Raw genomic sequence first — 26,889 nt, 5'->3', positions numbered from 1 at the left:
TGGATTCTGAGTATCAACTATGCTAGCTATCCCTTTCAGCTTTGTATCTCATGAGCTTTGTAGTCTATGCTTTTACATAAGTCAACGATAGAGATATTAACAGTACTAGTGTAAACCATAGAGCCTTAGGTCTGCAAGAAGCTTTCCTAGTTGATATCAAACCATTCGTGATGGCTCTCTGGATTCTGCAATGCAACCAGTTGACTAAACTATCATTTTCTAGCTCACATCTCATCTTTTCTAAAAGAATCCCAAGAGACTATCAAATGCTTTGCTAAAATCTAGGTAAACTATAAATATAAAATTCTCCTGATGTATGAAAATAAATAGTAATATTGTGGAAAAAAAAAAGGAAAATAAAATGAGCCTAATCTTTCTGAAGGGCTTTTGGTGGAACAATAATATATCCCATCATGATGACCATTTCTTTCTCCATCTTGTACTCTCTCTACACACATTGTGGAACTTACTTCATTGTACAATACTATTGATTGAATCAGGTTTTATATACTTTTTTAACCCTTAATTCTCAAACTACTCTCCTGAAATGGGATTAGTTATACTCAATAGAAAAATAATGACTTAAGCACTTAAGTTTAAGGTACCTTGAGAAACAATCACTGATAAATCCATTGTTCATTAAGAGCTCATTTTATTCCTTCGGGTGATCTTTAAAACACAGAAACTTGTATAAAGTATGACACCATAAAAGAAAGTGCAAATATGGAGATAGCCTCCCAAAATCTTAGCAAACTCCTCCTAGGGCAATATGAAACAAAAATTGTCTTTGACTCCAGAACCCAGCATGTAATTAACCTCAGATGAGATCAAGTTGCCAGCTTCAGTACTGAAGCTTAAAAACATGTCTGTCAACATAATATACAGAAATTTTATGCAAGGAAATTGAAAAATATGTACATATATAGAATATACTCCATTTAGTGTATGTTGTAACAAAGTCAACCCAGATTTGGGCAAAGGAGCCAGCTGTGTCCTTCCTCAAAGAGCTGTGCCTTCCAAACCACATTCTCAGGATCCTGGGCCAGCTGACAGTGTAATCAGCTTTCCTTCTTCCTTTAGAGTCCCAATATACCAGCTGATTCCTTTAGGTTGGACTTCTTTCAGAATTATGGTGGGTCAAGATTGACCCTCTCTCAATGGCTACCAGCTCCAAGGCACTCACACAGTAGTTTCCTCTGCTGTTTTCTTGAGGAGCATGGTTGACAGCAATGAATGCTGAGCTGTCTTGCAGCTTTCAGAGTCTAGAATCATTAAGCGGACTTTTTGATTAGTCCTTCTCCACTCTGAATATAGCTGGCAATGGTAGCGGAATGAAACCTAGGAAACAAGAAACGTAGGTCAGGCAGTACAGGGTTCTTTCCCTTTCAGACACAAAGAAGGAGCCCTGATAAAGAATCACATAGCATCTCAATGAAAAGGAAATTTAGCAGTCAACTATTCCAACCTGGACCTAAACAGTAATCTATAACTACCCTAAGAAGCAGTCAAATAATCTCTGCTCAAAGACCTCAAGTGAGAGGGAACCCAGAATCTTCTAAAGAAGTGCATTCTAGTTTTCAACTGCTTTAATTATATTTTCCTTTCACTGAGACTAAATCTGCCCTTCTGCAACTTCTATCTGTTATTCCTAATATCAGAGTATTAGTCCCTAATTTTTCTTCCACATGATAGCCCTTTACATTCTTGAAAACAGCTATCATGTCCCCCCATAATGCCTTTCTCTTCCATTCTAAAAATTCTATATGGCATATTCTCTATCCTGTTTATTTTCCTTGTTTCAGCTTAATGGTCATATCTTTTCTAAAAATGTGGTGACTAGGGCAAAGTACAGCAAAATGCTCACCTTTCTAGACATTATCCTTAGGTTAAAAAACATTTGTTGCTTGCTAGGTCACATTGTTGACTCATATTGAGCTTGCAATCCACCAAAACCTACAGTTCTTTTTTAATAAATTGTCTAGCCACCTGTTTCTCCTCATCCTGTACTTGCACAGTTAACTGTTTTGAAACCAAGTGAAGGTTTTTACATTCAACAAAGAGAAGGAAAGGGAAAAAGTTAAATTAAGACAGGTATTAAGCCAATCTTGTTTTGGCAAGAGTGGCATTACCAAATAGTAGGTTGGTAAGAATAGGGAGCCAAGATATAGGGTCCTCAGTCACCCCTTACTTTTCCAAAGTAAAGATAAAGCTAAAGGTTAGGTGTAGGATCCTATAAGCATTTAGGTGGAATAGAGTGAATACTTTTTAGGGGAAAATTCCAACCTACCAATAGCCACCTGGTTACTATAGAGCTAGAAAATAAGGGTAAGGTCTTGGTAAATAATAGGGTATTAAAATATTCCTAAAAGAGGATAAGTGCTAAGGTAATCTGTACTAGGGAAGACAAAAGTTTCTCTCCAAGTCCAAGCTTATCCAGGAAGCTCTTTGCATGCCTATACAAAGAATCTTGAGGGTGAAAGGGTAAGTTACTTGGCTGGTCATACTAGATGATAGGGCAAATAGTCCTTCCAATCCCTTTTCTAATGATCTTATATTTACTTGCCTATATGTTGTTTCTCCTGGTAGGAAATGAGCTCCTAGGAAGGAGGCACTATTTATTATTTCTCTTTGCCTTGAATAGCAGATGGTTAATTAAATGCTTAATGAACTTTATTGAGTTAACCAATCCAGAATTTTTTTTTGGGGGGGGGAGAAGGCATTTCTCACAAACGCTACTAAAGAACTTAGTGGAAAATGGAGGAATTGGACTAGAAAAACTCCTGTCAGCTCTCACATTCTTACATTCACACTTCGGTAAATCTCTCAAAGAGAGTGTGGCAAGTGAATACATAGCCAGGCTTGGATATCAGACCTGGATTTAATTCTTGTCTCTGTTCCATACTGGTGTGGGCATAGGAAAGGCAGTATCCTGAAATGATATAAACTCTTGACTCATATCAATGGAGGGAGGATTTCTTTATGCTAAAGAGATCACAGTATTTCAGCCCAAAAACCCCAACCTAGACAAAAAAATATATTACCTATACGGTCAAATTCCATACTTTTAATTAGACCCTTACTCAAGATGAATATCAGTTTTTAGCTGGGGAATATTTTGAAAAGCCAGCTGGTTTCCTTCATCTTTCATCTTTCTGTGTCACTCCTAGAAAGCACAGCTACCACCCAAGGAGGAATCAGATAAGAGTATAGGTAGAGGCCCAGATCCTGGCCCAGTACATGACCAGCAGCAGATTTAAATTGTATGAAACCAGAATTCAAAAATATAGATGTTTAGGGTGCCTTTACATAGAGAAAATATACCTAGGGCCATGCAGTCTGGTCAGTTTTGAAATGCAGTTCCAAAACTATAATAAAAAATAACACCCTGTAGTTTGCCTAGGATACTAAGGTCTCCAAAACTCATTCAAGGATTAAGATGGTCCCACTTCTATTGAGGTGTAGTAAAAGAAAGGAAAGGATCTTCAGGATGTCATATCACTATTCTGCACATACCTCATTACCCCAATTATCAACTCCATTCAGGAATTTATAGGGAAGTAATATTGCTGATCTTCTTTGCTAGCAGAATTCAGAGTACACTTGGCTCTTAATTCAGATTGCCAAGCTTTGAAGAAAGATGACAGTGGCTGAGAATAGGCAGGCAGGGTTTGTCTTCTGAGCACTAAACATACCCTCTTCCTGCTTAGCCATTTGCAGTAATCATGTTGGATCAAACTTTGATTGTCATAAGATTGCCATTCTGTCTTGTAATGTTCTTTACAGTATATAAAGGTCCTAGAAGCAGTGAGATACTTGGTGTAATGGAAAAAGAGTTGTTCTATGAGGAGTTAAGAGAACAAAGTTTTAGCTCTGTCACTGGCTAGATATGCAATCAGAGATACTCCTACTTGATCAGAAAACTGAAGAAGTTAAATGTCTCCCTTATTCACGGAAGTGGAACAATCACTGAACTGAACACCAGAAGACCTAAGGTTTAAGTAGATAACATCAGGCAGATCAACTTAAGCCTCAAGTTTTCCCACCTGTACAATGTAGAAGTCAGACTAGAGAATCAAAATCCCATCCAGCTCCAACATCCTATAACTGATTTTAGCAAGGTAAAAAATCCTGTAGCTTATCTTCATCACCTTCTCTCAGATAACTATAGGAGAACATAAAGAACACAAGTAGAAAGACCAGAAGATCGAGGTTCATACTTTGCCCATCTTGTGTGATCTAGGACAAGACATTTTATTTCCCTCTGTAAACTGGGATGATCATACCTCACTATTTCCCTTCTACATTTTTCATAAACTCAAGTGAGATAAACATTTTTTTTTAGGTTTTTGCAAGGCAAACGGGGTTAAGTGGCTTGCCCAAGGCCACACAGCTAAGTAATTATTAAGTGTCTGAGACCAGATTTGAACCCAGGTACTCCTGACTCCAGGGCTAGTGCTTTATCCACTACACCACCTAGCTGCCCCTCAATAAACATATTTTTAACAATCATAAAAATCTGATCTGGAAGAAACTGAGATTATCATAGGGCCTTAAAGGCTATCTAATACAAATTTTTCTTTATAAGACCCAGAGGGTTAAGTGATTTGTTCACTGTAACAAGAGGAAATAAGTAACAGAAAGGGATTCGAACCCAGGTCTTTTGGCTACAAATTTAACCCTCTTTCCACTGCACCATGCTAAATGACTGACTGGGTAAACTGTTAAAATGCTAAAAAAAAAATTAATTTTCACGGAATATTAAATTTATTTACTTTTAAGACCAACCTATAGACCAGGGATCCCTGAGGATCATAATTACTAAACCTCTGAACCATGAGGCTTCCCTTGTTCCAGTTATCACAACCTCAATACAGTTCTTTAAAGAGGTACTCTATTCTCATTTTTACTGACAGGAAGTATTGGTGAATTTCTCTTTGTCTATGGGGAATACACATAAACTCACTATGCAAAATAGAGGAAAGGAAACCTGGAATTAGAGAATAGTTGCCGAGTTTATTGGTCATTGTCAAGTAGAGGTAAAGCCTCCCTTTAGGAGATTGTCAAGGGGCAGCTGACTCTGCTAACTCACCAATGTCCAAAGGATGTAGATAGTAAAAAGTGCTAAAGTGAGAGCAATAAGTCCCACAGCCTCCAGCCTGCTGTTAAACTGTAGGTGATCCTGAGCCCCTCGAAGGCAAAGCCAGCCTGAGATGGCTGCGAGGGGTGTGATGAACAGGAAACAAACCATGTCACAGAAAAGGGTCCTCTTCTCATTCCTGGGCCCAGGGTCCTTCAGCCACTATTAACAAAGGAAAAATTATAAACCACTAAGAAAAGAAATATCACTTTCCCCTTGTATTTCCCCAAATAAGAAAATACCTTACATTTATCTAGCATAAATCTATTCTCAAATCTCTTTAATAATTTAAAGGTAGAGAGAGGTAGAACCTTTACTGACCACTTTTAGAGACAAAGTTTAGAGCAACAATTCTTAAACATTTTTGTCTTAAAACCCTTTTATATTCTGAGGATCCCTTTACACTCTTAAAAATTAAGGATCCCAAAGAGTTCTAATATGTGTTATATGTATTGATACTTGCCACATTAGAAATTAAAACTGACAAATTTTTTAAAAATATTAACTTTGAAATAACAAATCCATTACATATTAACATGAAAAACAATTATGTTTCCTAAAACAAAAAAATTAATGAGAAGAGTGACATTGTTTTACATATTTTTGCACATCTCTTCAACATCTGACCTAAGAAAAGTATAGCTACTTTTGTATTCCATCTGTCCTGATATGTGGTTTGGGACTGAAATACATAAGGAAAATACCTCCTGACAAAAGATATGTACTTCTACATTCTAAAAATGGAAGAGTATTTTAAGAGGCAAATATTAGCTTAGTATTATTTTGAAAGTATTTGACCTTGTAGATTCTCTTGAAAGGGTCTCAGGAAGGGCAGCTAGGTGGCGCAGTGGATAAAGCACTGGCCCTGGAGTCAGAAGTACCTGGGTTCAAATTATGTCTCAGACACTTGATAATTATCTAGCCGTGTGGCCTTGGGCAAGCCACTTAACCCCATTTCCTTGTAAAAAAAAAAAAAAAGAAAGGGTCTCAGGGACCCCCCAGGGTCCTTAGATTTTTGAGAACTTCTAGTTTGAAGAAATTAGAAATGACCTCTTTAGAAAAATAATTCAAGGATCTGTACAAAATGTTCTCATATAAAATACGTAGGGAATAAAAGGAAGAAAAATAAGGGACATAGCAGGCATTCAGATACCATCAGAGAGGAAAGATCATAGGACAGAAAACCTGGTTTCAATTCTCCTTTCCAAATATGTGACTATGGACAAGTCACCTAAATGGAGTCTCAAATTCTTCATTATAAGATGAAATAATAATTGTACTAGTAAGGATCATGTTAGGTAATATAAAATGTTTGGACCTAAATCACTCTATCAAAGTTATCATCAAATGAGAGACTCATTCTCTTGCAGCTTCTGTTCTACATGAACTCATGTCTCCAAAGATGCCAAGCAGAAACAAAGATGAAGATTAAAGGAGTAATTTAGTCAAATGAGAAAGATGAATGACAACTGATATTTATATTTAGTTAATGATTTTTCTTCTTTTACAGGGCTAAGGCAGGAGGAGAGAGAGGAAGTAAAATGGAGTGAAAACTACAGCAATAGTAAGGCTAGGTAAGGCTGCAGCAAAACTCTGGAGCAAGTGCAATTGAGTCTTCTTTCCCTTCCTATCCTTTGGAGCACATACCTGTAGTCTTGACCACAAGATCACTCTGTTTATCTTCTGTTATGTCCACCTAATCCACCTGTTCCTGAATTAAGCTATTACCTGTGTGAGGAGCTGTGTTTTAACCCAGATAAAAGGAGAGTGAGTCTGGTAAACAAACAATCAGAACATTAGATCCTTTTGCCCCATCATCAACATTTTTCTAGTATCTCCTGGACAATTGGACTCCTGGTATCTATACCTATCTGTTCACTTCATACCCAATTAAGGATTTGCTCCAGTTTGCCCATGTTAGTAACCAGGTTTTCTGAATCGAGTGAAGCTACTTCATGGCATATAGCCAGTTATAGAATCTCCCCTGGGATGCAATCTGCTTCTTTAATCAGTGCCAAATATGATGATCATCTTTCCAGACTTGCTTTATTCCCTCAGATATACACTTTTCCTTGGTAAGCATCCAGGATTGAGAACCCCCAAATATGATCTGCAAGCCAAAGAGCTTACACATTTCCACAACTCATCACTTCACAAGTTGGCTTTACCCAAACTTCCTCCAGTCTCTTCTTAGAGTAATCCACTCTGTTGTATTTTATCCTCCAGTCAAACTAGTCTAATCACAGAATCACAAAATACCAGATTCAGAAGTCACTCCCTGGAGGGCATCTAATTTGAACTCATATCTCAACATGAAGCTGTCCTACAATATATCCAACAAGTGGACAACTAGGTTTGGCTTCCAGATCTCTAATGAGGTACAATTCAATATCTCCAAAATCATTGTTCCCTAAATATATTCTGGTCATTTTCCACTCCCGTGCCTTTTGTTCCTACTGTCCATTATGTCTGAAACAACCAGCCTGCTGACATCTTACCTATCTTTGAAGGTCCACCTCAAATGCTACCTCTCCTAAGAAGCCTTCCATAAGTCTTGTGCAGGTAGAGGTAAATCCTTCTATCTGTACAAATAAACCCATTCCATCCTGTCTTCTCCAACAAAGCCTCTCTATCATCCTTATTCTCTCACTTATCTTTAGTCTATGGGCTACTTGCTTCTTTCCTACTGACTACAGAGCCATTTTCTCCTCTATCCTCAAAACAGCCCTCACTTCCTGCTTCCTTCCCTGCTATCTTCTCTATATTTTCTGTTTATTATGGCTAAATTTCTTGAGAAGGCTACCTATACAGTTTTTGCTTTAACTCTCCTCTCACCCTCTTCTTAACCCCATACAATCCAACTTCTGATCTTATCACTCCACCAAAACCACTCCCTCCATAGTTACTAATGATCCCTTAGTTACCAAATCCATTGCCTTTTCTCACTCATTTTCCTTGAACTATTTATAACCTTTGACACTGTCCATCACTCTGTTTTCCAGGTTTTGGGATATTACTTTATCCTGGTGGTTCTCCTTTTCAGACTCATCCATATTACTAACAGGGATACGTCCTGGATCTTCTTTTCCTTTTATGCCACTTCACTTGTGGATCACATCCATGTTTTTAAATGTCAGTTCTATAATCCTCTCTGATGATTTTCAAATCTACCTATCCAGTTCTAACTTCTCTGCTGATCATCATTCTTACATCTCCAACTGCATTTCAGACAAATCATACTGAATGTCTAGTAGGTATCTTAAACTCATTATGTCTAAAACATTATCTTTCTCCCTAAACTCTCCCCTCTTCCTAATTATCTTATTACTGTCAGGGGCATTCCATCCTACTAGTCCTCCAAACTAGCCAGTTATGTGCCATCTCTGATTCCTCACTTTCACTTCCTATATCCAATATGGTGCCAAGGCCTGTCAATTTCACTTTTCCAACAACTCTCAACATTCCCATTCTTCCTTTGATACTGCCACCCCCTTGGATCAAGGTGTCACACCACACACTGGCACATACTCGGACTATTGCCATATCCTGCTGGTGGTCTGCCTGCCCCCAAACTCTCCCTACTCCAATTCATCCATTCAGCTACCAAAGTACAGATACAACCATGTCACACACATTCCCTACCTGCCCTCCCCCACTCAACAAACTTGAGGGACTCCTTGTATTCTTCAGAACCATAATTCTGTTTGACATTTAAAGCCCTTTACCAACCTAACCCCTCTTCCCCTCTTTAGTGTCTTCTTATCCTTGTCCCCTTCACCCACCCCCAACATACTCTTCTGTTCAACAACACTGGTATTCTGCCAGTTCCATGAACAATATATTCCATCTTGCAGTTCCAGCTATTATATCTGATTGTTCCCCATGCTGCGATGCTCTCTCCTCTACTATGACTACTGACCTTTCTGGCTTCAAGTCTCACCTTCTATAAGAATTTTCCCCTCTTAATTCTAAGTGATCCTCTTTGTTAATTATATCCTATGTATCTGGTACATAACTGATTTGTGCCTATTTGTTAGCTTGTTTATTCCCTCATTAGATTGTGGGCTCCTTGCAGGCAAGGCATTTTTTTTGCCTTTCTTTGTATCCTTCGCATTTAGCAGGTACTGAATCAATGCTTACCATCTCTCAGTTGGAAGGGTCGTTTCCTTCCTTTTATCTCAAAGTACTTTAACCTCCCCCTAAACATTTATTGTAATTTAATTTGTGTTTTATCCTTGTAGAAAACAGCAGAGTATAGTGGAAAGAACTCTGTAATTAAAGGCTAAGAGCTTACAGTCTTGTTCTGCCACTTACTACCTGTGTGACCTTGAGCAATTCGCTACACTTTTCTGAATTAGTTTCCTATTCCCTTCTAATTCTAAGATGCTATGATCATTCCACAATTGTCAATTCCTTGAGAAAAAAAGACAATGTTTTATTTAGTTTTACATGTAACACCTAGCAGACAATTAATCCCTTTCTGTGACTACTTAATGGATTTCCTCCTAGATTGGAATTGGAATCTTCAGTGTTAAGATGGTAGGTAATAGGGCACTGACCTCAGTGTTCATCTAAAGTAACTAGACTGGACCTTTGGATTTTCTTTCTTCTCCTGGGCTGTCAAGGGTTCTCATCTCCTTTATCTCCTTTGTCATTATCTGTCCTTTCTCAGACAGCACAACAAACAAATTGACCCTGTTGGCCCAGGACAGTACCTCAGTGAGGGGCCGGGGCCTCCTCTCCACCACAAACTCTGTGTGGCACAGCTCGCAGTAACTAGTGTTGGAAGAAGAGAGCCATTTCTCCAGGCAGCTCTTGTGCACAGTGCCCAACGTGCCCGTACAATCACATGGCGACAACAGCACCTCCCCACTGGACCCTTCATGGCAGATTCGGCAGATGGGTCCATCACTAAGGACAAAAACAAAACATATCACCACTAAAACTTAGAACTGAATGCACTCTTCTCCCACTTATAGGATCCTTGGGAGGACTCTGCTTTGTAAAGTCCTATATAAATGTTGGTCACCATCACTATTATCATTTTAAAGATCCTGGCATAATCATTGCAGAAAAGACTAGCAAGAATTCTGGACAGGCCTGCCTTGGACATGGATTCCTATGAGCACTGTGATAAACTGAGTGGGTAGTAATACGTGACTGAACTAGAACACGGTATCAGGAGCAACAATCAAAATCCTTAAGCATCTAAACCAAAATCTAACAGTTGCTAAAAATCCCCCTTCATTTACAGATAGGAAAACTAAAGTTTATAGAGGTTAAGTGTCTTGCTAAAGATCATTGAGAAAATTAGTAGCAAAGGGAGACCAGAACTCAGGTCTGACTCCTATGGCTAGAACATCTTTCATTGCTTCCTTCACTCCTGAAATCTATCCAAGATCACACATTTTTGTGACTCTTCATTTGATGGTAGAAAAACCAGTTGGAATATAGCCTGGAGAAAAAAAGTCATTAAGAACCCCTCTAATCTCACCCTTCTACTTTTTTGGATCATAAATTTAGGGTTGATAATGGTATTTCAATACAATTCTTATGTATTTTATTGATTTAAAAATATTATTTTGTGAAGGAATCTATAGACTTCACCAGATCTAGTCCAGCCCCATCATTTTACAGTGAGAAACTGAGGCCCAGAGAGGTGACTTGCCCAGGGATACAGAAGTAGTAAATATTAGAGCTGGGATTTTAATTCCTATCTGCTGATTTTAAATATAACACTCTTTTCACTATAATACACTATCTTGAAATAGAGAAAAATAAAAAAAATAGGACACAAGCTGTACAGGAGACAAACTGTAAGAAATATAATAGGACTGCAGATTGCAACAGATTGGCAGTTTTGCACATTACCTTTAAAGACTGACAATGGTCTTCCTTTTGCTTTGGAAATTTGGGGTCAGAATTTGGGGGGGGGGTTAAAGTAAAAATATGGGGAGAAGGGGCAGCTAGGTGGTGCAGTAGATAAGAGCACTGGCACTAGAGTCAGGAAGACCTGAGTTCAAATATGACCTCAGATATTTAATAATGACCTAGCTGTGTGACCTTGGGCAAGTCACTTAACCCCAATGCCTTGCAAAACCTCCCAAAAAATGCAGGTAGAAGAGAAAAATCATGTGAATAAATAATAGTTCCAGGAGTAACTTTATATGTGATTTCCCACAAAACGTTACGCTTTTTCTTTTTTTAAAAAGTACATCTGGGGGTGGCTAGGTGGTGCAGTGGATAGAGCACTGGCCCTGGAGTCAGGATTCCTGAGTTCAAATCTGGCCTCAGACACTTAATAATTACCTAGCTGTGTGGCCTTGAGCAAGCCACTTAACCCCATTGCCTTGCAAAAACTTAAAAAAAAAACAACTCTTAGAAAACTACCTTGGTTTTTGCACAAAATAAAACCAATGAAACTACAATAAGAAGGAAAAGCCAATAAAAAAAAAATATTTGCAGCTAGTTTCTCTAATAAAGGTCTCATTTATAAGATATACAAGGAATGTATTAAAATTCATAAGAATAAGAGCCATTCCTCAATTGAAAGTCAAAGAATACTAATAAAGTAGTTCTCAAAGGAAGAAACAAAATCTATTAACAGCCATATACTTTGTCAGATGTTAGATAGCATGTTTTATCATATCATGAGGATTATGATTGGTCATTGTGTTGAGTGGAATTACTGAGTCTTTCAAAGTATCAACTGCTATATATGTGGAAAAATGCTCCAAATCAGTAATTGTTAGAAAATATAAATTAAAGCAACTCTGATTTTACTTCAACATCATCAGTTTAGCAAAGAAGATTAAAAAAGAAAATAACAAATGTGGAAAGGACTGTCGGAAAACATGCATATCAGTGCATTAAAGTTGTGAATTGGTACATCCATTCTAGAAAGCAATTTGGAGCTATATCCAACATGTCACCAAAATGGGCATATCCTTTGAGCAGGGACACCATTTTTATATCTGTAACTCAAAGAGATCAAAGAAAAAGGAAAAAAGATCCACATGTAGAAAAATATTTTTAGCATTTGGGGGTTTTTTTGTTGGTAGCAAAGATCTGGAAACTTAGTAAGGGCTCATCAACCGGGGAATAACAACACATTATGTTATAATATAAATAAATAGGATAAATAAATAAATAGGATACTATTATGTCATAAGATATCATGAAAAAATAGTTTCAGAGAAACCTGAGAAGACTTGTACAAAACTTTATACAATAACAAGATTGTGAAGACAACAACTTTAAAAGATAAGAGCTCTGATCACTATAAAGACTAAACCATCATTCCAGAGAACCAATAATGAGGTATGCTAATCCATGCCAGACAAAGAGAGTCACAATGCAGAATGGTTTAAGTATGCAGATTTGTTACAATTTTGTTGTTGTTTAACCCATTAAGGAGAGTGGAAAAGGAAGAGAAAACAAATATTTGTAACTGAAAAATAAATTTAAAATGAACAAAACTAAAAGAAATCACACACACACCCTATCAAAATGCTACCTATCCTTCAAGATCAAGCTCAAATGCCACCTTGTATGTGATGCCTTCCCAGTCCACCTCTTACTAAATGTTCTCTCTACTCTGAATTTCATAGTTCTCTGTCCTATGTAGATGTAGACTATAACTGCATTATAATCATTTTTTTTTTTTGTTTTTGCAAGGCAAATGGGGTTAAGTGGCTTGCCCAAGGCCACACAGCTAGGTACTTATTAAGTGTCTGAGACCAGATTTGAACCCAGGTACTCCTGACTCCAGGGCCTGTGCTTTATCCACAATGCCACCTAGCCGCCCCCCATTATAATCATTTTTTAACTTGTCTCGCCTCCCAGATAGACTGATGATTGATGGGGTTTGTCTGTCCTTTTCAAAGAGGACCTTGACATCAGGGAGGTGATGCCATGAAATACAAGTGAACTGGATCTGAGTGAAGCTGTGCTAAGTAACCAGCTTCATTTTCTACTCCAGAGCCATCTGGGTACAGTGGCCAGATTTGGATTAGGATGACTAGAGATGGCCCTGGATGTAGATCTTTCTCACGTCACAGTTTGATTGAAGCAATGCCCATTTAGTCATTAAGGTTAGGTAAGAAAGAAATGAGAGAAATAAAAGACTAAGGTCTCCCATTGCATCCAGGGCCATCTCCAGTCATCCTGATTCATGACTGACCACTAGACCCAGATGGTTTCAGAGGAGAAAGTGAGGTTGGTGACTTTGCACAGCACACAGCACACAAGCTCTTTGCAGCCCTGGATTGTATTCTTATTTTAACTTAACACAGTATCTTAACTGTATATTAAATAGTTGCTAAATTGGAAGTCAGTGTAGATCTAGCCTTATTTTTAAAACCAAAATGAAGATTAGATCCCTTAAACTGCATTCCTAGCCAATGCTTCTTCGGGATCTTCATAGCATTATATCTTTGTTTTCAGCTTCCTACTTTTAGCCATATCCCTATCAGAATTCTACAAATAACTACTAGTTAGTCTGGAATTAATTCATAATGGTAAAGAACTGATTGATGAAATAAGTGATAATAACCTTGGGGAAAAGGCTATTGATAATACAGACTCTTAAGATAGTTAAAAAAAACATATAAAACTTTAACTGAGTAGTTTTCTAAGAGTTAATAGAAAAGACAAGGATGATCCCATGGTCAGAGGCTCTAGAAGAAAAAGTCCTAATAAAAACAAGAAATTCTCAAAAACAAAATTTCTAATGAAAGCAGTTGCAAATATCCCAATGAGGGAAAAAAAGAAAAAAAACTTACAAATAGATCCAAATGGTTGCACAGATTTATTCAATGAGCTTAATATGAGAAGAGAGTGGTATTTAATCAAAGAATACAAAAAATTAGTGATCCTATAAAAGCATTAATTTAAAAAATCTAAAGACCAGAATGAGCTAAGCCTTAAGACAATAATAATAAAAGGCTTTTTGAAAAATTCTGTGAACAAGAGGGAAGAGTTTTACAATTTAATGTTAATAGAAACAAAGCAGAACTACCTAATTCCTACTTTATTTTTGACTACTTTTTTTTTAAGTTTTTGCAAGGCAACCGGGGTTAAGTGGCTTGCCCAAGGCCACACAGCTAAGTAATTATTGAGTGTCTGAGACCGGATTTGAACCCAGGTACTCCTGACTCCAGGGCTGGTGCTTTATTCATTGCACCACCTAGCCGCCCCTTTGACCACTTTCTTTGGACTTAAAAAGATAAGATAATTAATGGTTTGGAAATTGATTGACATGATAGTAAGGAGTTGGTAAGAAAGAAAACAAAGTTTAAATGAATCTTCAATCCCAGACAAAAAGCATCTAGTTGTTCAGTCAAATTTCACTTTTCATCACCCTATTGGGGTCTGCTTGGCAATGATAAGGGAGTGATTTGTCACTTCTCTAGCTCATTTTACAAATGAGGAAACTGAGACAAATAGGGTTAAGTGACTTGCCCAGGGTTACACAGCTAGAAAATGTTTTAGGCCAGATTTGAACTCAAGAAGATGAGTCTTCCTGACTTCAAGCTTGGGATTCTATCCACTGTACCACCTAGTTGCCCCTAAAAAAGCATCCTAGGGTATTGAAATTAGTCAAAGGTATGAGGTGGTGCAGTGGATAGAGCAGGCCCTGGAGTCAGGAGTACCTGAATTCAAATCTGGCCTCAGACACTTAATAATTACCTAGCTGTGTGGCCTTGGGCAAGCCACTTAACCCCATTTGATTTACAAAAGAAAAAAACTAAAAAAAAAGGGGGGATTATATAGAAGAGGTTCAAGCAGACAAAGGACAGGAAAATGTCCTTTTTTTGTTTTTATGGACATAGTGATCATTTGAAACCTTAAGAAGTCACAGTAAATTCAGTTCACTTCCTTCTTTGATCAGGTTAGTAGTAGTTGTCCTTCATAACTGAAGTAGACCATGTCATCATATATGATGGCATGCCTTGCACATTATGTTTATTATAGTGAGAGGAATGTTGTAAAAATACATTCTTCTCACTGACTTTTCCATAACCATTATTAACCCATGGTTTCATTTAAGAGGAAACAGGACTTCTGGTGACTGATTGCTGTAGGAGTCCTTGGCCTTATGGATGTGGATCCCTCCCATATTGATGAGGCACCATAGAGATCCAACAATATTGGGCAAAGCATCAGTATATGATTTTTCTAATGATAAATTGGCAACAACACAGTATATCCAAACTTGTCTACATTCTGATGGCTAGTATGTGATTTTTGGTGATAGCCTTTTACCAGTAAGGTAAAGCTCACCTGTCTCATGTTCCCTATTAGTGTGTGAACAATCCAACACTTGGTGAATTCTGCTTCACAATGATAGAAAGAGCCAACATCAAAGGATCAAAAGTTATTAATACTTTGCTGTATCTTATCAGATCAGAGAAGAGTAATAGCCATAGTGTCATTTGTCTTCAACAATGTATCTAGCAAAGACAGATAGATGCTCAGTGAACATGGTAAGATGGTATTTACAGTTGGTTGAATGTTCATACTCAAGAAACTAGGTTGACAAAAACAGCAGAGAGCCCTCTGGTAGCCACCTGCTGGGCTCCCTTCCTGGGCCAATTCTGGTGGATAGTTTATCCATAAGTTGATAGTTACAGTATGCTGATCATCATATATATAAGTAATACCAAGCTGAGAGGAATAGCTAATGTGATGGATGATAAAATCCACTGAAAAGATTTCAATAAGTTCAAAAGGTCGTCTGTGTTTAACTAGATGAAAAGGAAAAGGAAAAAATAGACACTCAGATTCCAGTAGTTGTAAGGAATCTCAGAAATTATCCATTTTCATCATGTGAATCTCATTTATGACATTCTTGATAAATTAGAATCTAGCCTCTGTTGAAAGACCTTCAGTGATAGAGAACTTACTGGTTCTGAAGAAATCAATTCCATTTCTGGACAAAGTTGATTGTAAAGAAGTCTTTCCATATAAGGAGAGAGATTTGAGCTCAATATAATTCCCATCCATAGATGCCAATTCTGTTTCTTCTTCAGAGCCAGCAGAATAATACTATTTCCCAAGAAGTCACAAGAATATACAGCTTTATCTCTCTTACTAACCCTTTCATAAAACTTACCCTCTAGCAAAACTGAATTTTCTATTTCCCAACACCCTTCACATTTTCTCACTTTTTCTCAGACTACTTCTTTAATCGGGAAGCCTGCAACTTTTGACCCTATACTTCCACCCCACTATCCTTCAACAAGGTTTAACACTATGTATTGTTGTCACTCATCATTCCATGTGGAACTGATCTGTTCCTCCTCTGACCTCCTATAGTACTCTTTTTTTTAAGGTTTTTGCAAGGCAAATGGGGTTAAGTGGCTTGCCCAAGGCCACACAGCTAGGTAATTATTAAGTGTCTGAGACCGGATTTGAATCCAGATACTCCTGACTCCAGGGCCAGTGCTTTATCCACTACGCCACCTAGCTGCCCCTATAGTACTCTTATTGTAATTCTTGTATGGTCCTTCTCATAATCTGCCTTAAACTTGTTCATGCACATTTCACATCTCCCTTAATAACTCTTTAAAAGCAAGAACTGTATCCCATGTAAATTTGCAATCTCTTCAATCTATCCAGTATCTTGAACAAGGTACAAGACATAGTATGTGCTAAAATATTTAGAAACAAATGAATAGGGGGCGGAGCCAAGATGGTGATGAGCGCATCCTGTCTTAGGCTCTTTCTCATAAATCTTTGAAACTAAGGACTTTAACTAAATTTTTGAGAGACAGAACCCACAGAGGGACCCAGTGAGGTAGTTCTCTTACTCAAGGTAACCTGGAAAAGAGCAGAAAGGCTCTGCTCCCTGGGGTTGGAGGAGTGGCCCACCAGAGGGGTGGCCTGCCAGAGTGAAAGAACTTCGGCCTCCTGGAGGCAGCCCCAGGGCACTGAGCACAAATTGGGGGAACAGCTTGGGGACCTCTGCCAGAACAAGCACATGAAGCCCAGCCCTCAGGGCACACAGCAAGCAGCTTGGCCAAGGCAGGAAACAGAAGCAGGTGGAGCCGGTAAGCAGGAGCCCCCAGGGCATGAGCCCATTGAACCTAGGGAGGGGAGTGAAGAGAGAGAGAGACTGCCAAGCTCTGCTCCCGGAATAGGACTCTGGGGCTCTGACCACATTCAGATCCTGATCACAGTCTAGGCCCCCCCATAGAACAGCAGGGGCCCTCCCATCTCAGTCCCGTGGCACGGGGGGCACATATGGTCACAGGAGGGAGGACAGAGCCTCACACACTGAGATCCTTATGGGAGTGTCCCAAGAGCTCAGGAAGCACCCCCCAAAAGGGCTTAGGCTGAGAAAATGAGCAAGCAGAGAAAAAAGAGGAACACCATTGAGAAATAGTTTGCATATGAGCCCAAGAAGAATCAAAACACTCAGTCTGAAGATGACGAGGTATAAGCTCCTGCATCTAAAGACTCCAAGAAAAACAGAAATTGGGCTCAGGCTATGACAGAGCTCAAAAAAGACTTTGAAAATCAAATGAGGGAGTAAGAAGAAAAACTGGGAAAAGAAATGAGATGCAGGAAAAATATGAAAATAAAGTCAAGGAAACCCAAAAAAATGCTGAAGAAAATAGCATACTAAAAACCAGCTTAGGTCAAATGGATAAAACAGTTCAAAAAGTTATTGAGGAGAAGAATGCTTTAAAAAGCAAAACTGACCAGATAGAAAAAGAGATAATAAAACTCTCTGAGGAAAACAAATCCTTCAGACAAAGAATAGAATTCAGGGAGATTGATGAATTTCTGAGAAATCAGGACTCAATACTTCAAAACCAAAAAAATGAAAAATTAGAAGAAAATGTGAAACATCTCATTGAAAAATCAACTGATATGGAAAACAGATTTAGAAAAGATAATTTAAAAATTATTGGAATACCTGAAAGTCATGATCAGGAAAAGAGCCTTGACATCATTTTCAAAGAATTACTACAGGAAAATTGCCCTGATATCCTAGAAGCAGAAGGCAAAATAGAAATGGAGAGAATCCACCGATCCCCCTGAGAGATCCCAAAAAACCCCTAGGAATATTATAGCCAAGTTCCAGAACTCCCAAGTCAAAGAGAAAATATTACAAGCAGCCAGAAGGACACAATTCAGATATCGTGGAGCTGCAGTCAGGATCACACAAGAATTAGCAGCAGCACAAGACTTAGCTTGTAGGGCTTGGAATATAATATACCAAAAGGCAAAAGAGCTTGGAATGCAACCGAGAATCAACTACCCAGCAAAAATGAATGTCCTCTTCCAGGGAAAAAGATGGACTTTCAGTGAATCAGGGGAATTTCAAATGTTCTTGTTGGAATGGCCAGAGCTGAACAGAAGGTTTGACTTCAAATATGGGACTCAGGTGAAGCACAGAGATTGGAGAAGAGGAAAATATGAGGGACTTAATGATGATGAACTGCATGTATTCCTGCATAGAAAAATGACACTGATAATACTCATATGAACCCTCTTCAGTTAATAGAGCAGGTAGAAGGAGCTTTTATAGTTGAAGCACAGGAGAAAGCCGAATTTGAAGATAAAATATGGTGTAAAAATGGAGTCAATAGAAAAAAGGGAAATGTAATGGGAGAAAGAAAAAGGAGAGGGGGAATAGGCCAAGATATTTCATATAATAAGATTTTTCTTTATTACAATGAGCTATTGCAATGATATGGAAGGGGGGAAGACAAGGGGGAATGAGTGAATCTTTGCTCTCTTCAGAGGTGGCTAGGAGAGGAAACAGCATATATACTCAATGGGGTATAGGCATCTGGAGTAAGAAGGAGGGGAGGGAACAGGGAGAAGGCGGGGATGTGAGTGATGGAGGAGAGGATGGACCATGGTTGGGGGAGTAATCAGATATAACACATTTTCTTTTTTACTTCTTGCAAGGGGCTGGGATTGGATGGCCTGTCTGGGGCCATAGGGCTGGGTGGATGTTGGGTAAGGGGTGGTAGGGGGTCTTGGGGCCTCTTGGCCCCAGAGCCAGGAATCTGTCTGCTGCACCACTCAGCTACCCTACATCAGAGTCAGAGTGAAAGGAGAGAGAAAATATAGTACATGGTAGTGGAGAAATATGAAAGGAGGGAGTTGCAATCAGCAATGGCAATGGTAGAAAAATATGGAAGTAACTTTTACAATGGACTTATAAAGAATGTGATCCACCTGTGACAGAGCTGTTGGTGTTGGAACAAAGACTGAAGCACATTTTTTATTATTTTGGGGGGTGTGCAGGGCAAATTGGGCTGGGTGGCCTGCCTGGGGCCACATAGCAGTGTGATCATTTGGTGTCTGAGGCCAGATTTGGACCCGGGTGCTCCTGGCTCAAGGGCAATGCTCTGTCTGCCACCCAGCCAACCCTACTATTATTACTATTTTATTTTATTTTGGGTCTTTTTTTTTTTCTTTTTTCTTTTTGGTTTTTGTAGGGCAGTGGGGTTGGGGTGGCATGCATGTCACATGGCTGGGTGATTGTTGGGTGTATGGGGCCGGATATGGGTTCAGGTGCTCCTGGCTCCAGGGCTGGCACTCCATCCATTGTGCCACCTGGCCATACCTACAATTATTACTATTTTTTTTATTTTAATTTTTTTTCTCTCCCCTTTACTTTATCACTCAAGTGACTCTATATTTTTTGGGGGGAGGGGGTATTTTGTTTACTCTTAAACAAGAATATTTTATTAATGTATAAAAAACTTTTTTTTTTTAGTTTTTGCAAGGAAATGGGGGACTTAAGTGGCTTGCCCAAGGCCACATAGCTAGGTAATTATTAAGTGTCTGAGGACTGATTTGAACTCAGGTACTCCTGACTCCAGGGCCAGTGTTCTATCCACTGCACCACCTAGCTGCCCCAAAAAACATTATTTGTAAAAAAAAAAATGCGCATACCCTTTGATCCAGCATACCACTACTGGGTCTATACCCTGAAGAGATGATGAAAAAGAGTAAAAACAACACTTGTACAAAAATATTCATAGCAACCCTGTTTGTGGTGGCAAAGAATTGGAAATCAAGTAAATGTCCTTCAATTGGGGAAGGGCTTAGCAAACTGTGGTATATGTATGGAACACTATTGTTCTATTAGAAACCAGGAGGGATGGGAATTCAGGGAAGCCTGGAGGGATTTGCATGAACTGATGCTGAGCGAGATGAGCAGAACCAGAAAAACACTACACACCCAAACAACAACTTGGGGGTGATGATCAACTCTGATGGACTCACTCATTCTATCAGTGCAACAATCAGGGACAATTTGGGGCTGCCTGCAATGGAGAATACCATCTGTATCCAGAGAAAGAACTGCGGAGTCTGAACAAAGACCAAGGACTATTACCTTAAATTTAGGGAAAAAAACCCTGATATCTTATTGTCTGATCTTGCTATCTCTTATACTTTATGTTTCTTCTTTAAGGATATCATTTCTCTCTCATCACACTCAATTTGGATCAATGTTTACCATGGAAACTGCCTTCTGTGGGGGTAGGGGGTGGGGGGAGGGAAGTAAGATTAGAGGAAAAATTGTAAAACTCAAAATAAAATCTTTAATAAAAAAAGAAACAAATGAATAGTAATATTTAATATTCTGAGTAACAGGCTAGTTCATAGATTGAATTAGTAATACTATATGACAGAATAATAAAAATGTTGCAAGAAACTATCTCTATTTCCTCAGAGTAACTCTTACAATTAGCCAGCAATGCAATCCTCCAATAAGTCTAAACTTCTGAAATAATCTTTAACAGATAATGACAGCTAATCTTTACAGACATTGTCAACCACTTAGAACATTCCTTTACTTCTTGTTGGCAAATACGCCAAACAGATAGGATCCTTAAGACTTCATCTTCTCAGCTGCCTTATTACTTCCTGCTCAGGTACTGTTTCTTTGATGCCAGACTTGTTTTTACTTAATTCTGGATTCAGAAGAATGTGAAGAGAAATATTTGAGGTTTTACTGCATATTTAGAGATTTCTAATCTAAACTAGAATTCAAATGAGATCATATTTGTGAAGTACTATTCACAGTGTGTGGCACATACAGGCACTGTATAAATGCTTGTTCCTGTCCATCCTCCCCCAATCCATTAAACTCAGGATAAGAGGAAACAGGTTGCAGATTGCAGCAAGAGAGATGTGGGGTGGAAATAAAGGAAGAACTTTCATGCTGATGAGGACTGTAAAAATACTAGGACAGAATGCTCAGAGGAACGCTTAACTATTTCTCTTCAAAATTTCAAAACAGAATTTATCTTTTTTTTTTTTAAGAATTTATCTTCTTTTCTTAAAGCCAGGATCTTTGTATTAGAAGTGGCAGACAGGTGACCTAGTTTAGTAGTCAACACTCTCCACTGTCCCTAATCAACACAATGACCAACTGAGATCCCAACAGAGCCATAAGGAAATGTGCTGTTCACGTGCTTTTAGTGAAAAACAGTGGTATGGAGGTGATGGTTTTACTAAATGAGACTTTTAAAAAAAATGGACTTTCTTTGGAACTTGTTTTACTTATTATGAGGGGTTTTTTTTCCAGTGGGAGGGGGAAGAAGGGAGTGAAGATGGATTTTTGTTCATTGAAAAAAAATTAAATTTTAAAATAAGCAAAAGCAAGTAGACTAGAAGAAATCAAGACCTCTTTTAACACTACTGATTAAGAGAGCCAGACCTTGACATATTAAAATCTCCCCAATTATGATCCTAAAATTTGGCTCCAGCATTTTAGACTCTGTATTCCAAATGAACTCATCAATATCCAGGGGGGATAGGAGGAGAGAACCTTAGAAGATCCATGTACTAATACCCATATATCTGAGTACTTTCACAGATCTGAAGGCTTTATTGTGTAATAGTATAGTGTGTCATTCATTTCTATAATTTAGATAGGGTTTCTTCTTTTGAGATGGATAAAAGATATTTATGAACATCAGACACACTGAATCCCAGACTCAAGAAACAGAGAAATGTAAGATATGAATTACAAAAGAATACAAACACAATTCATTTGTTCTTTTAGTACAACAAACTAGGGAAAGAAAATTATTAGTGATTTATAGCTTTGATTTTAACATCATACCAATTTCTTTGATTTGATTTTTACTAAACTTTGATTTTTACATCCATCATAACAATTTCCAACTCCTCCTCAAAAGTGCCTTATTGCACAGACAAAAGTTTTTTGGTTAAAGTTCTCTCAGATAATCTGAGTTCCAATAATTGACTTTTGACTATACCACTAAACTTAATAAAAGTATTTTGGAGATTGCAAGTCAGAACTGACAATTCTGCTATTGCCTTGATCTGCTATTAGATCAAGAAGAGAATGATGGGCTTGTATCCTCTTCTTGGCCATAAGGGAGAAATCTTTTTGGACAAATTCCCAAGACACTTCAGTATAACCAAAAGGCTAGATCATCTGCAGATACAACTTGGGGGAAGTTACCTTTGCGTGCCTAAGGCTTTGATGACAGTTGAGAGGAGCCGGCCATCCTTGGCTGTTACCTGGGTCACATACTGAGGATGCCCAATGTCTGGGTCAGCCACAATCTTAGAGAAGGATGAGTTTCCAGTACAGTCACACAGTGAGCCAGGGAGATGACAGCAGTCGCCTGTCGTCATGGCAACAAGGGACACATAGGCCTTCACAATTAGGGTTCCATGATCACAAGAGCCTGCAAAGAAACCATATGGAGCCGAAGTTCTACAAATGAGCTAGCCTTTCTGTGGTTTATTGTGTCTCCCAGTTTCCTGTCCCAACCTTAATCCTTGAACAGTTCAACTATGTTCTCTGAATAAGTTACAAATGCTCTCATTTATGAATTCTTCTAATTCTTTAGCCTTCATTACCCCAAACCAAGCAGCTATAATCTGGAGAGTTCTTATTTCAAAAAATTTTCCAAATTTTTCCTTTCCTTTCAAAATATAGATCCCAGATTCACCTAGAAAGGAACTGAGATATCATCTAGTTCAATACAGTTATTTTTGACAGATGGAAAATTACTTGCTCCAAGGTTTCATGGAAAATTAGTGGTAAATAGCATAATAGTAAGCATCAGGAAATTTCCTAGAATTTAATAAAACCATGTACACCAAAAGCAATAATATTCCTAATTGTTCCTGTTTGTAGAAATCTTTGTGGTTTACAGAACACTTTCCTCACACAAGCTCTATAAGATTGGCAGTAAAAGTATTATCCTTCTTCCACAAGTAAAGAAACTGAGGCTCAGTGAAGAAAAATAAGTTGTGTAATATCATACCACTAGGACAAGAAAGCAAGTCTCCTGCTTCCAACTTCAGTACCCCAACCAGCATAATGTGAGGTTTTCAAGATGAGCTTTCAAAAATTCATGTGGTTTTCATCTAACACTTTGGTATTTTGCTATGAAGCTACTTCTTAGAAATGAAGCATTAAAAGTAAGGTCCTGTTTCGAGCATCAGCAAAGGCTAATACAGAACAGAAAAAGAGCTGCAATTCTCCTATTTCACCAGACTGTTCAATTTGTTTATGGAACAACAAGATCTAGGAGGAATTTTGATTAAACCATACAAGTCTAAACTTCGCATGACTTAGGCAACAAGTCAGTTGACCCAGTGCTTAGTGTCTTCTTCCCCAGAAGCTGCCAATTGCTTTCAATGTAACTAAGAGCACACATCAGTCCAGAAAAGGGGTTAATCCAGGCTTCAGGGTAAGCTGGTCACTACATTATCTGAAAGCCTAGAAAGAATTTAGTGGCAAAGATAAAGCAAAGGGTGGATTTAGGTAAACCTGAAATATATCAAACCAATTCTATTGTAGTTCTTTCTCCTCTTAAACCTGTTTGGGGCATAGCTTATTGTCAAAGTAGTTATCTACAGAGTAGACCATGAGTCTTCATGAGTTTTGGGGCACTGAGTGTTCCAGGTCTTGGGCCTGCTCTCAGATGAAATCATGATTATTCTGTGGGTGTTTGTGAGAATATGTACATGACTGGATCATCAACTCTATCACACATTACATTTAAATTGTCATTTATGCTATCGTGTAATTGTTTCCCCGGGTATAGCACTAAGTAGATTATCAAAAATGAGGGCAGGGATAATATAGTATATACCTCTTTGGTAATCCCTATCTCATGGAATAGAATTGAATACCTCAATATTTACTGAATTAAATTGAAATCAGAGATCTAGATTCTGGTTACAGCTCAGCAATTCACCTATATGACCTTGACCAAGTTATTCAATTTCTCTGAGATTAAAACTTTTTCATCTGTTGCAAAAAAAAAGGGGTGGTGGCTAGATGTCCCAGTGGATAGAGCACCAGACCTGGAGTCAGGAGTACCTGAGTTTAAATGTGGCCTCAGACACTTGGGCAAGCCACTTAACCTCATTGCCTTGCAAAAAAACCTTTAAAAAAAAAGTCTGGGCTGAGTAATCTCTAAAGCTTCTACCAGGTAGGAAAAGCTATGCTTTTATAAAAAGAAAAAGAAAAAGAAATAGAAAAAGAAAAATTTTTTTTTTGCAAGTGGCTTGCCCAAGGCCACACAGCTAGGTAATAGTGTCTGGGGCCGGATTTGAACTCAGGTACTCCTGACTCCAGGCCCTGCTGTATCCAATGGGCAACCTAGCCACCCCTGAAAAAGAAAATCTTTAATGGAAGGAGTAAGAGGGGAGACAGAACAGTTGAGGTTTTAGGACCTCTTCTTCAATCTTGATGTATGGCTTCTCACGAAGAGCTATGCTTTTTATCTACTCCCATTAGTTTCTGAGATTATTCTTACTCTGTACCATTTTGTACAATTTGTATATAACAGAGAATCAATAAATGTTTGCTAAAGACATGCATTAATAAATGGATACATTCTAGATTCTTTGCCAACCTGGTATCCTTCCTTTGAAATGTGCTATCCATCAGCAATTAGGATACAGCTAATGGATAAAGCGGAACAAATAATGGCACATGAATTGAATGGAATATTATTATGCCATAAGAATTATTAATATGAAGAAGACAAAGAAATAGAGATAACCTTATATGAGAAAATACTGAGGACAGTCAAAAGAACAACAAAGGTAGTGGCTGCAACAATGTAAATAAAGTCAATGTGAAAAGACACCAACACTGGTCAAAGGCAACAATGTTAGTATCATATTTCCAAAGTTAAAGGACACACCCCTTCTTTTTATTCATCGAAGCCATGTAGATAAAAGTACTAGACTTGGAATCAGAAAGACTTGGATTCATATCCCACTTCTGATACAAGCTGTATAACCATAGTAATTCTCTGAGTAACAGTTCTCTCATCTGTAAAATAAAAATAACATTATAGGTACTTCTTACTTCACAGTATAACTAAATATGCATATACATACATATATATAATATTTTGGCAAACTTTAAAGTATTAGATAAATGTCAGTTACTAATAAGTGATAGACTTTTCTCAAGAAATATTTTTTGCAAGAGTTTGTGTTGAAAAATATACCAATGCATTAAAAAAAAATATTAAAGTGTGGCATCTAGAGCATAATATGCCAGGGCAAAATTACAGAGGAATTTCCAGTGATCAGGAAACCATACTTTCATTAATCAAATTAGGCCTTGTTTGGTTGCTAAGCCATCCATGTCTCATACTGACCTGGCAGTCCACTCAGTCCTCCATCCTTTTACACCTGAACTGTATCTTCTTATCAAACACCTGTAAAACTGATTTTAAAAAAATCCTAAAGATTATATTGATCTCAAGTTAATTTCCTTTCGTTAAACTTCAGCCAGTCTAGCTTTTGGATTCCAATTTTGACATTCAGTTCCCTAGCTTCCCTTCCAACTTTGGGACCCCTCTGAATTTGATAAACAGGCTGTTGAAGGGAGGAGTGAGTCTTGGGGCTGCCAACGGACACCTCCCTGCAGATTAAAACTGATGCATGTCCTTTCAACCTGGAGGATGGGCTTGGAGGAAGGTGACAGCCTTGGAGTGGTGGCAGAGCCCAGTGGGGAAAAGCTCCCAGTTTCCAGAAACACTGCTCGGGCCCGGCCTTGAGGATAGGCAGGAGACGCTCGGGTTACAAGGTCGCAACCTTGCTTGTGGGGAAACAGCCTCTCCTGCTCAGTTGTGGGTGTTGACCGTGAACTTGGCAGGAAAGCGCCTCCGGTGTGCCAACGCCGGTGTCACCGCTGGCCCTGTGGGTGGGGGGGAGGTGGCCCTGCGGGGCATCGCGGCTGCAGAGTGGGAAGCCCGGTGTGCGCGGGGTTGGGGGGGGGGGCACTCGGAGGAACGGACCCACGGCACGCTGCGGTCACGGGAAGAGGGCGAGGGGTGGGGTATCTCGGGGGGCCCCCGCGGGCAGGGCCGCGGATGGGCGGGGGTCAAGGAGACACGGGGGTCACCCTCTGCAGGGTTGGCCACGCGGAGGGAGTGGGCTGGGCGGCGAGGGGCGGCGGCTCCAAGCCGGACACCGCCTGGTCCGGCCCGGCCTGGAGGGGGAGTGTGGAGGCCTCGGCCTCGCCCAGCGCCCCGGCCCGGCCCGCCTCTGGGCAGGCCCGCTCCGGACCCGGTCTCCGGCTGGGGCAGGCCTCGCCCCGGGCCCCGTCGGGCCCCGCCGCAGAGGCGCAGGGGCTCCCGCCCCCCGGACGGCTGAGGAGGGTGCCCTCGGCCTTACCTGGTCCCGCGGGCCGGGCCGGGACGAGCCGAACCGCCCAGGGCTCCACTCAGCGCGGCGGCGGCGGCCCCGGCCCGTCCCGTCAG

The 26,889-nt window shown here is 39.3% G+C and overlaps 1 protein-coding gene and 1 long non-coding RNA gene across 7 annotated transcripts in view; one reads left to right on the top strand and one right to left on the bottom strand.

The window, feature by feature from the left end:
* The window catches only part of LOC141501235 (uncharacterized), a 13,826-nt gene extending 2,812 nt beyond the window's left edge, over positions 1–11,014 (top strand). For all 3 annotated transcript variants that reach the window (XR_012472177.1, XR_012472176.1, XR_012472175.1), the window contains 2 exons: positions 6,648–6,711; positions 9,810–11,014. This is a non-coding gene — a long non-coding RNA (uncharacterized LOC141501235). The remainder of the gene's footprint in view (positions 1–6,647; positions 6,712–9,809) is intronic.
* On the bottom strand, positions 613–26,889 carry MARCHF2 (membrane associated ring-CH-type finger 2). Of its 4 annotated transcripts, none has more exons than XM_074205039.1 (6): positions 26,804–26,889; positions 25,318–25,448; positions 22,608–22,836; positions 9,853–10,048; positions 5,090–5,299; positions 613–1,338 (listed from the first exon to the last, which is right to left on the bottom strand). In XM_074205039.1, exons 3-6 carry the CDS (start codon positions 22,781–22,783, stop codon positions 1,180–1,182), a joined length of 741 nt encoding a protein of 246 aa, XP_074061140.1. In that variant the 5' UTR covers positions 22,784–22,836; positions 25,318–25,448; positions 26,804–26,889; the 3' UTR covers positions 613–1,179. The 4 variants fall into 4 exon arrangements, with proteins under 4 accessions (XP_074061140.1, XP_074061141.1, XP_074061139.1 ...); XM_074205040.1 differs by lacking the exon at positions 25,318–25,448 and adding an exon at positions 25,783–25,850 and having other exon boundaries at positions 26,804–26,825; XM_074205038.1 differs by lacking the exon at positions 26,804–26,889 and adding an exon at positions 25,783–26,328.

Source organism: Macrotis lagotis, chromosome X, assembly GCF_037893015.1.
Source record: "Macrotis lagotis isolate mMagLag1 chromosome X, bilby.v1.9.chrom.fasta, whole genome shotgun sequence".
Taxonomy (NCBI): domain Eukaryota; kingdom Metazoa; phylum Chordata; class Mammalia; order Peramelemorphia; family Peramelidae; genus Macrotis; species Macrotis lagotis.
Note: the sequence above shows the minus strand (reverse complement) of the source record. Positions and strands in the feature narration are given on the sequence as shown.

What these genes read in the sequence shown, in the direction of transcription:
- MARCHF2 (XM_074205039.1), bottom strand. Translation starts at nt 22,783, where the DNA reads ATGACGACAGGCGACTGCTGTCATCTCCCTGGCTCACTGTGTGACTGT. An exon ending in GGCCCCGGCCCCTCACTGAG is followed by an intron (nt 5,300 to 9,852) that starts GTACTGTCCTGG and finishes CTTTGTTAATAG; the next exon opens with TGGCTGAAGGACCCTGGGCC. An exon ending in TCTACATCCTTTGGACATTG is followed by an intron (nt 1,339 to 5,089) that starts GTGAGTTAGCAG and finishes CTTGTTTCCTAG; the next exon opens with GTTTCATTCCGCTACCATTG.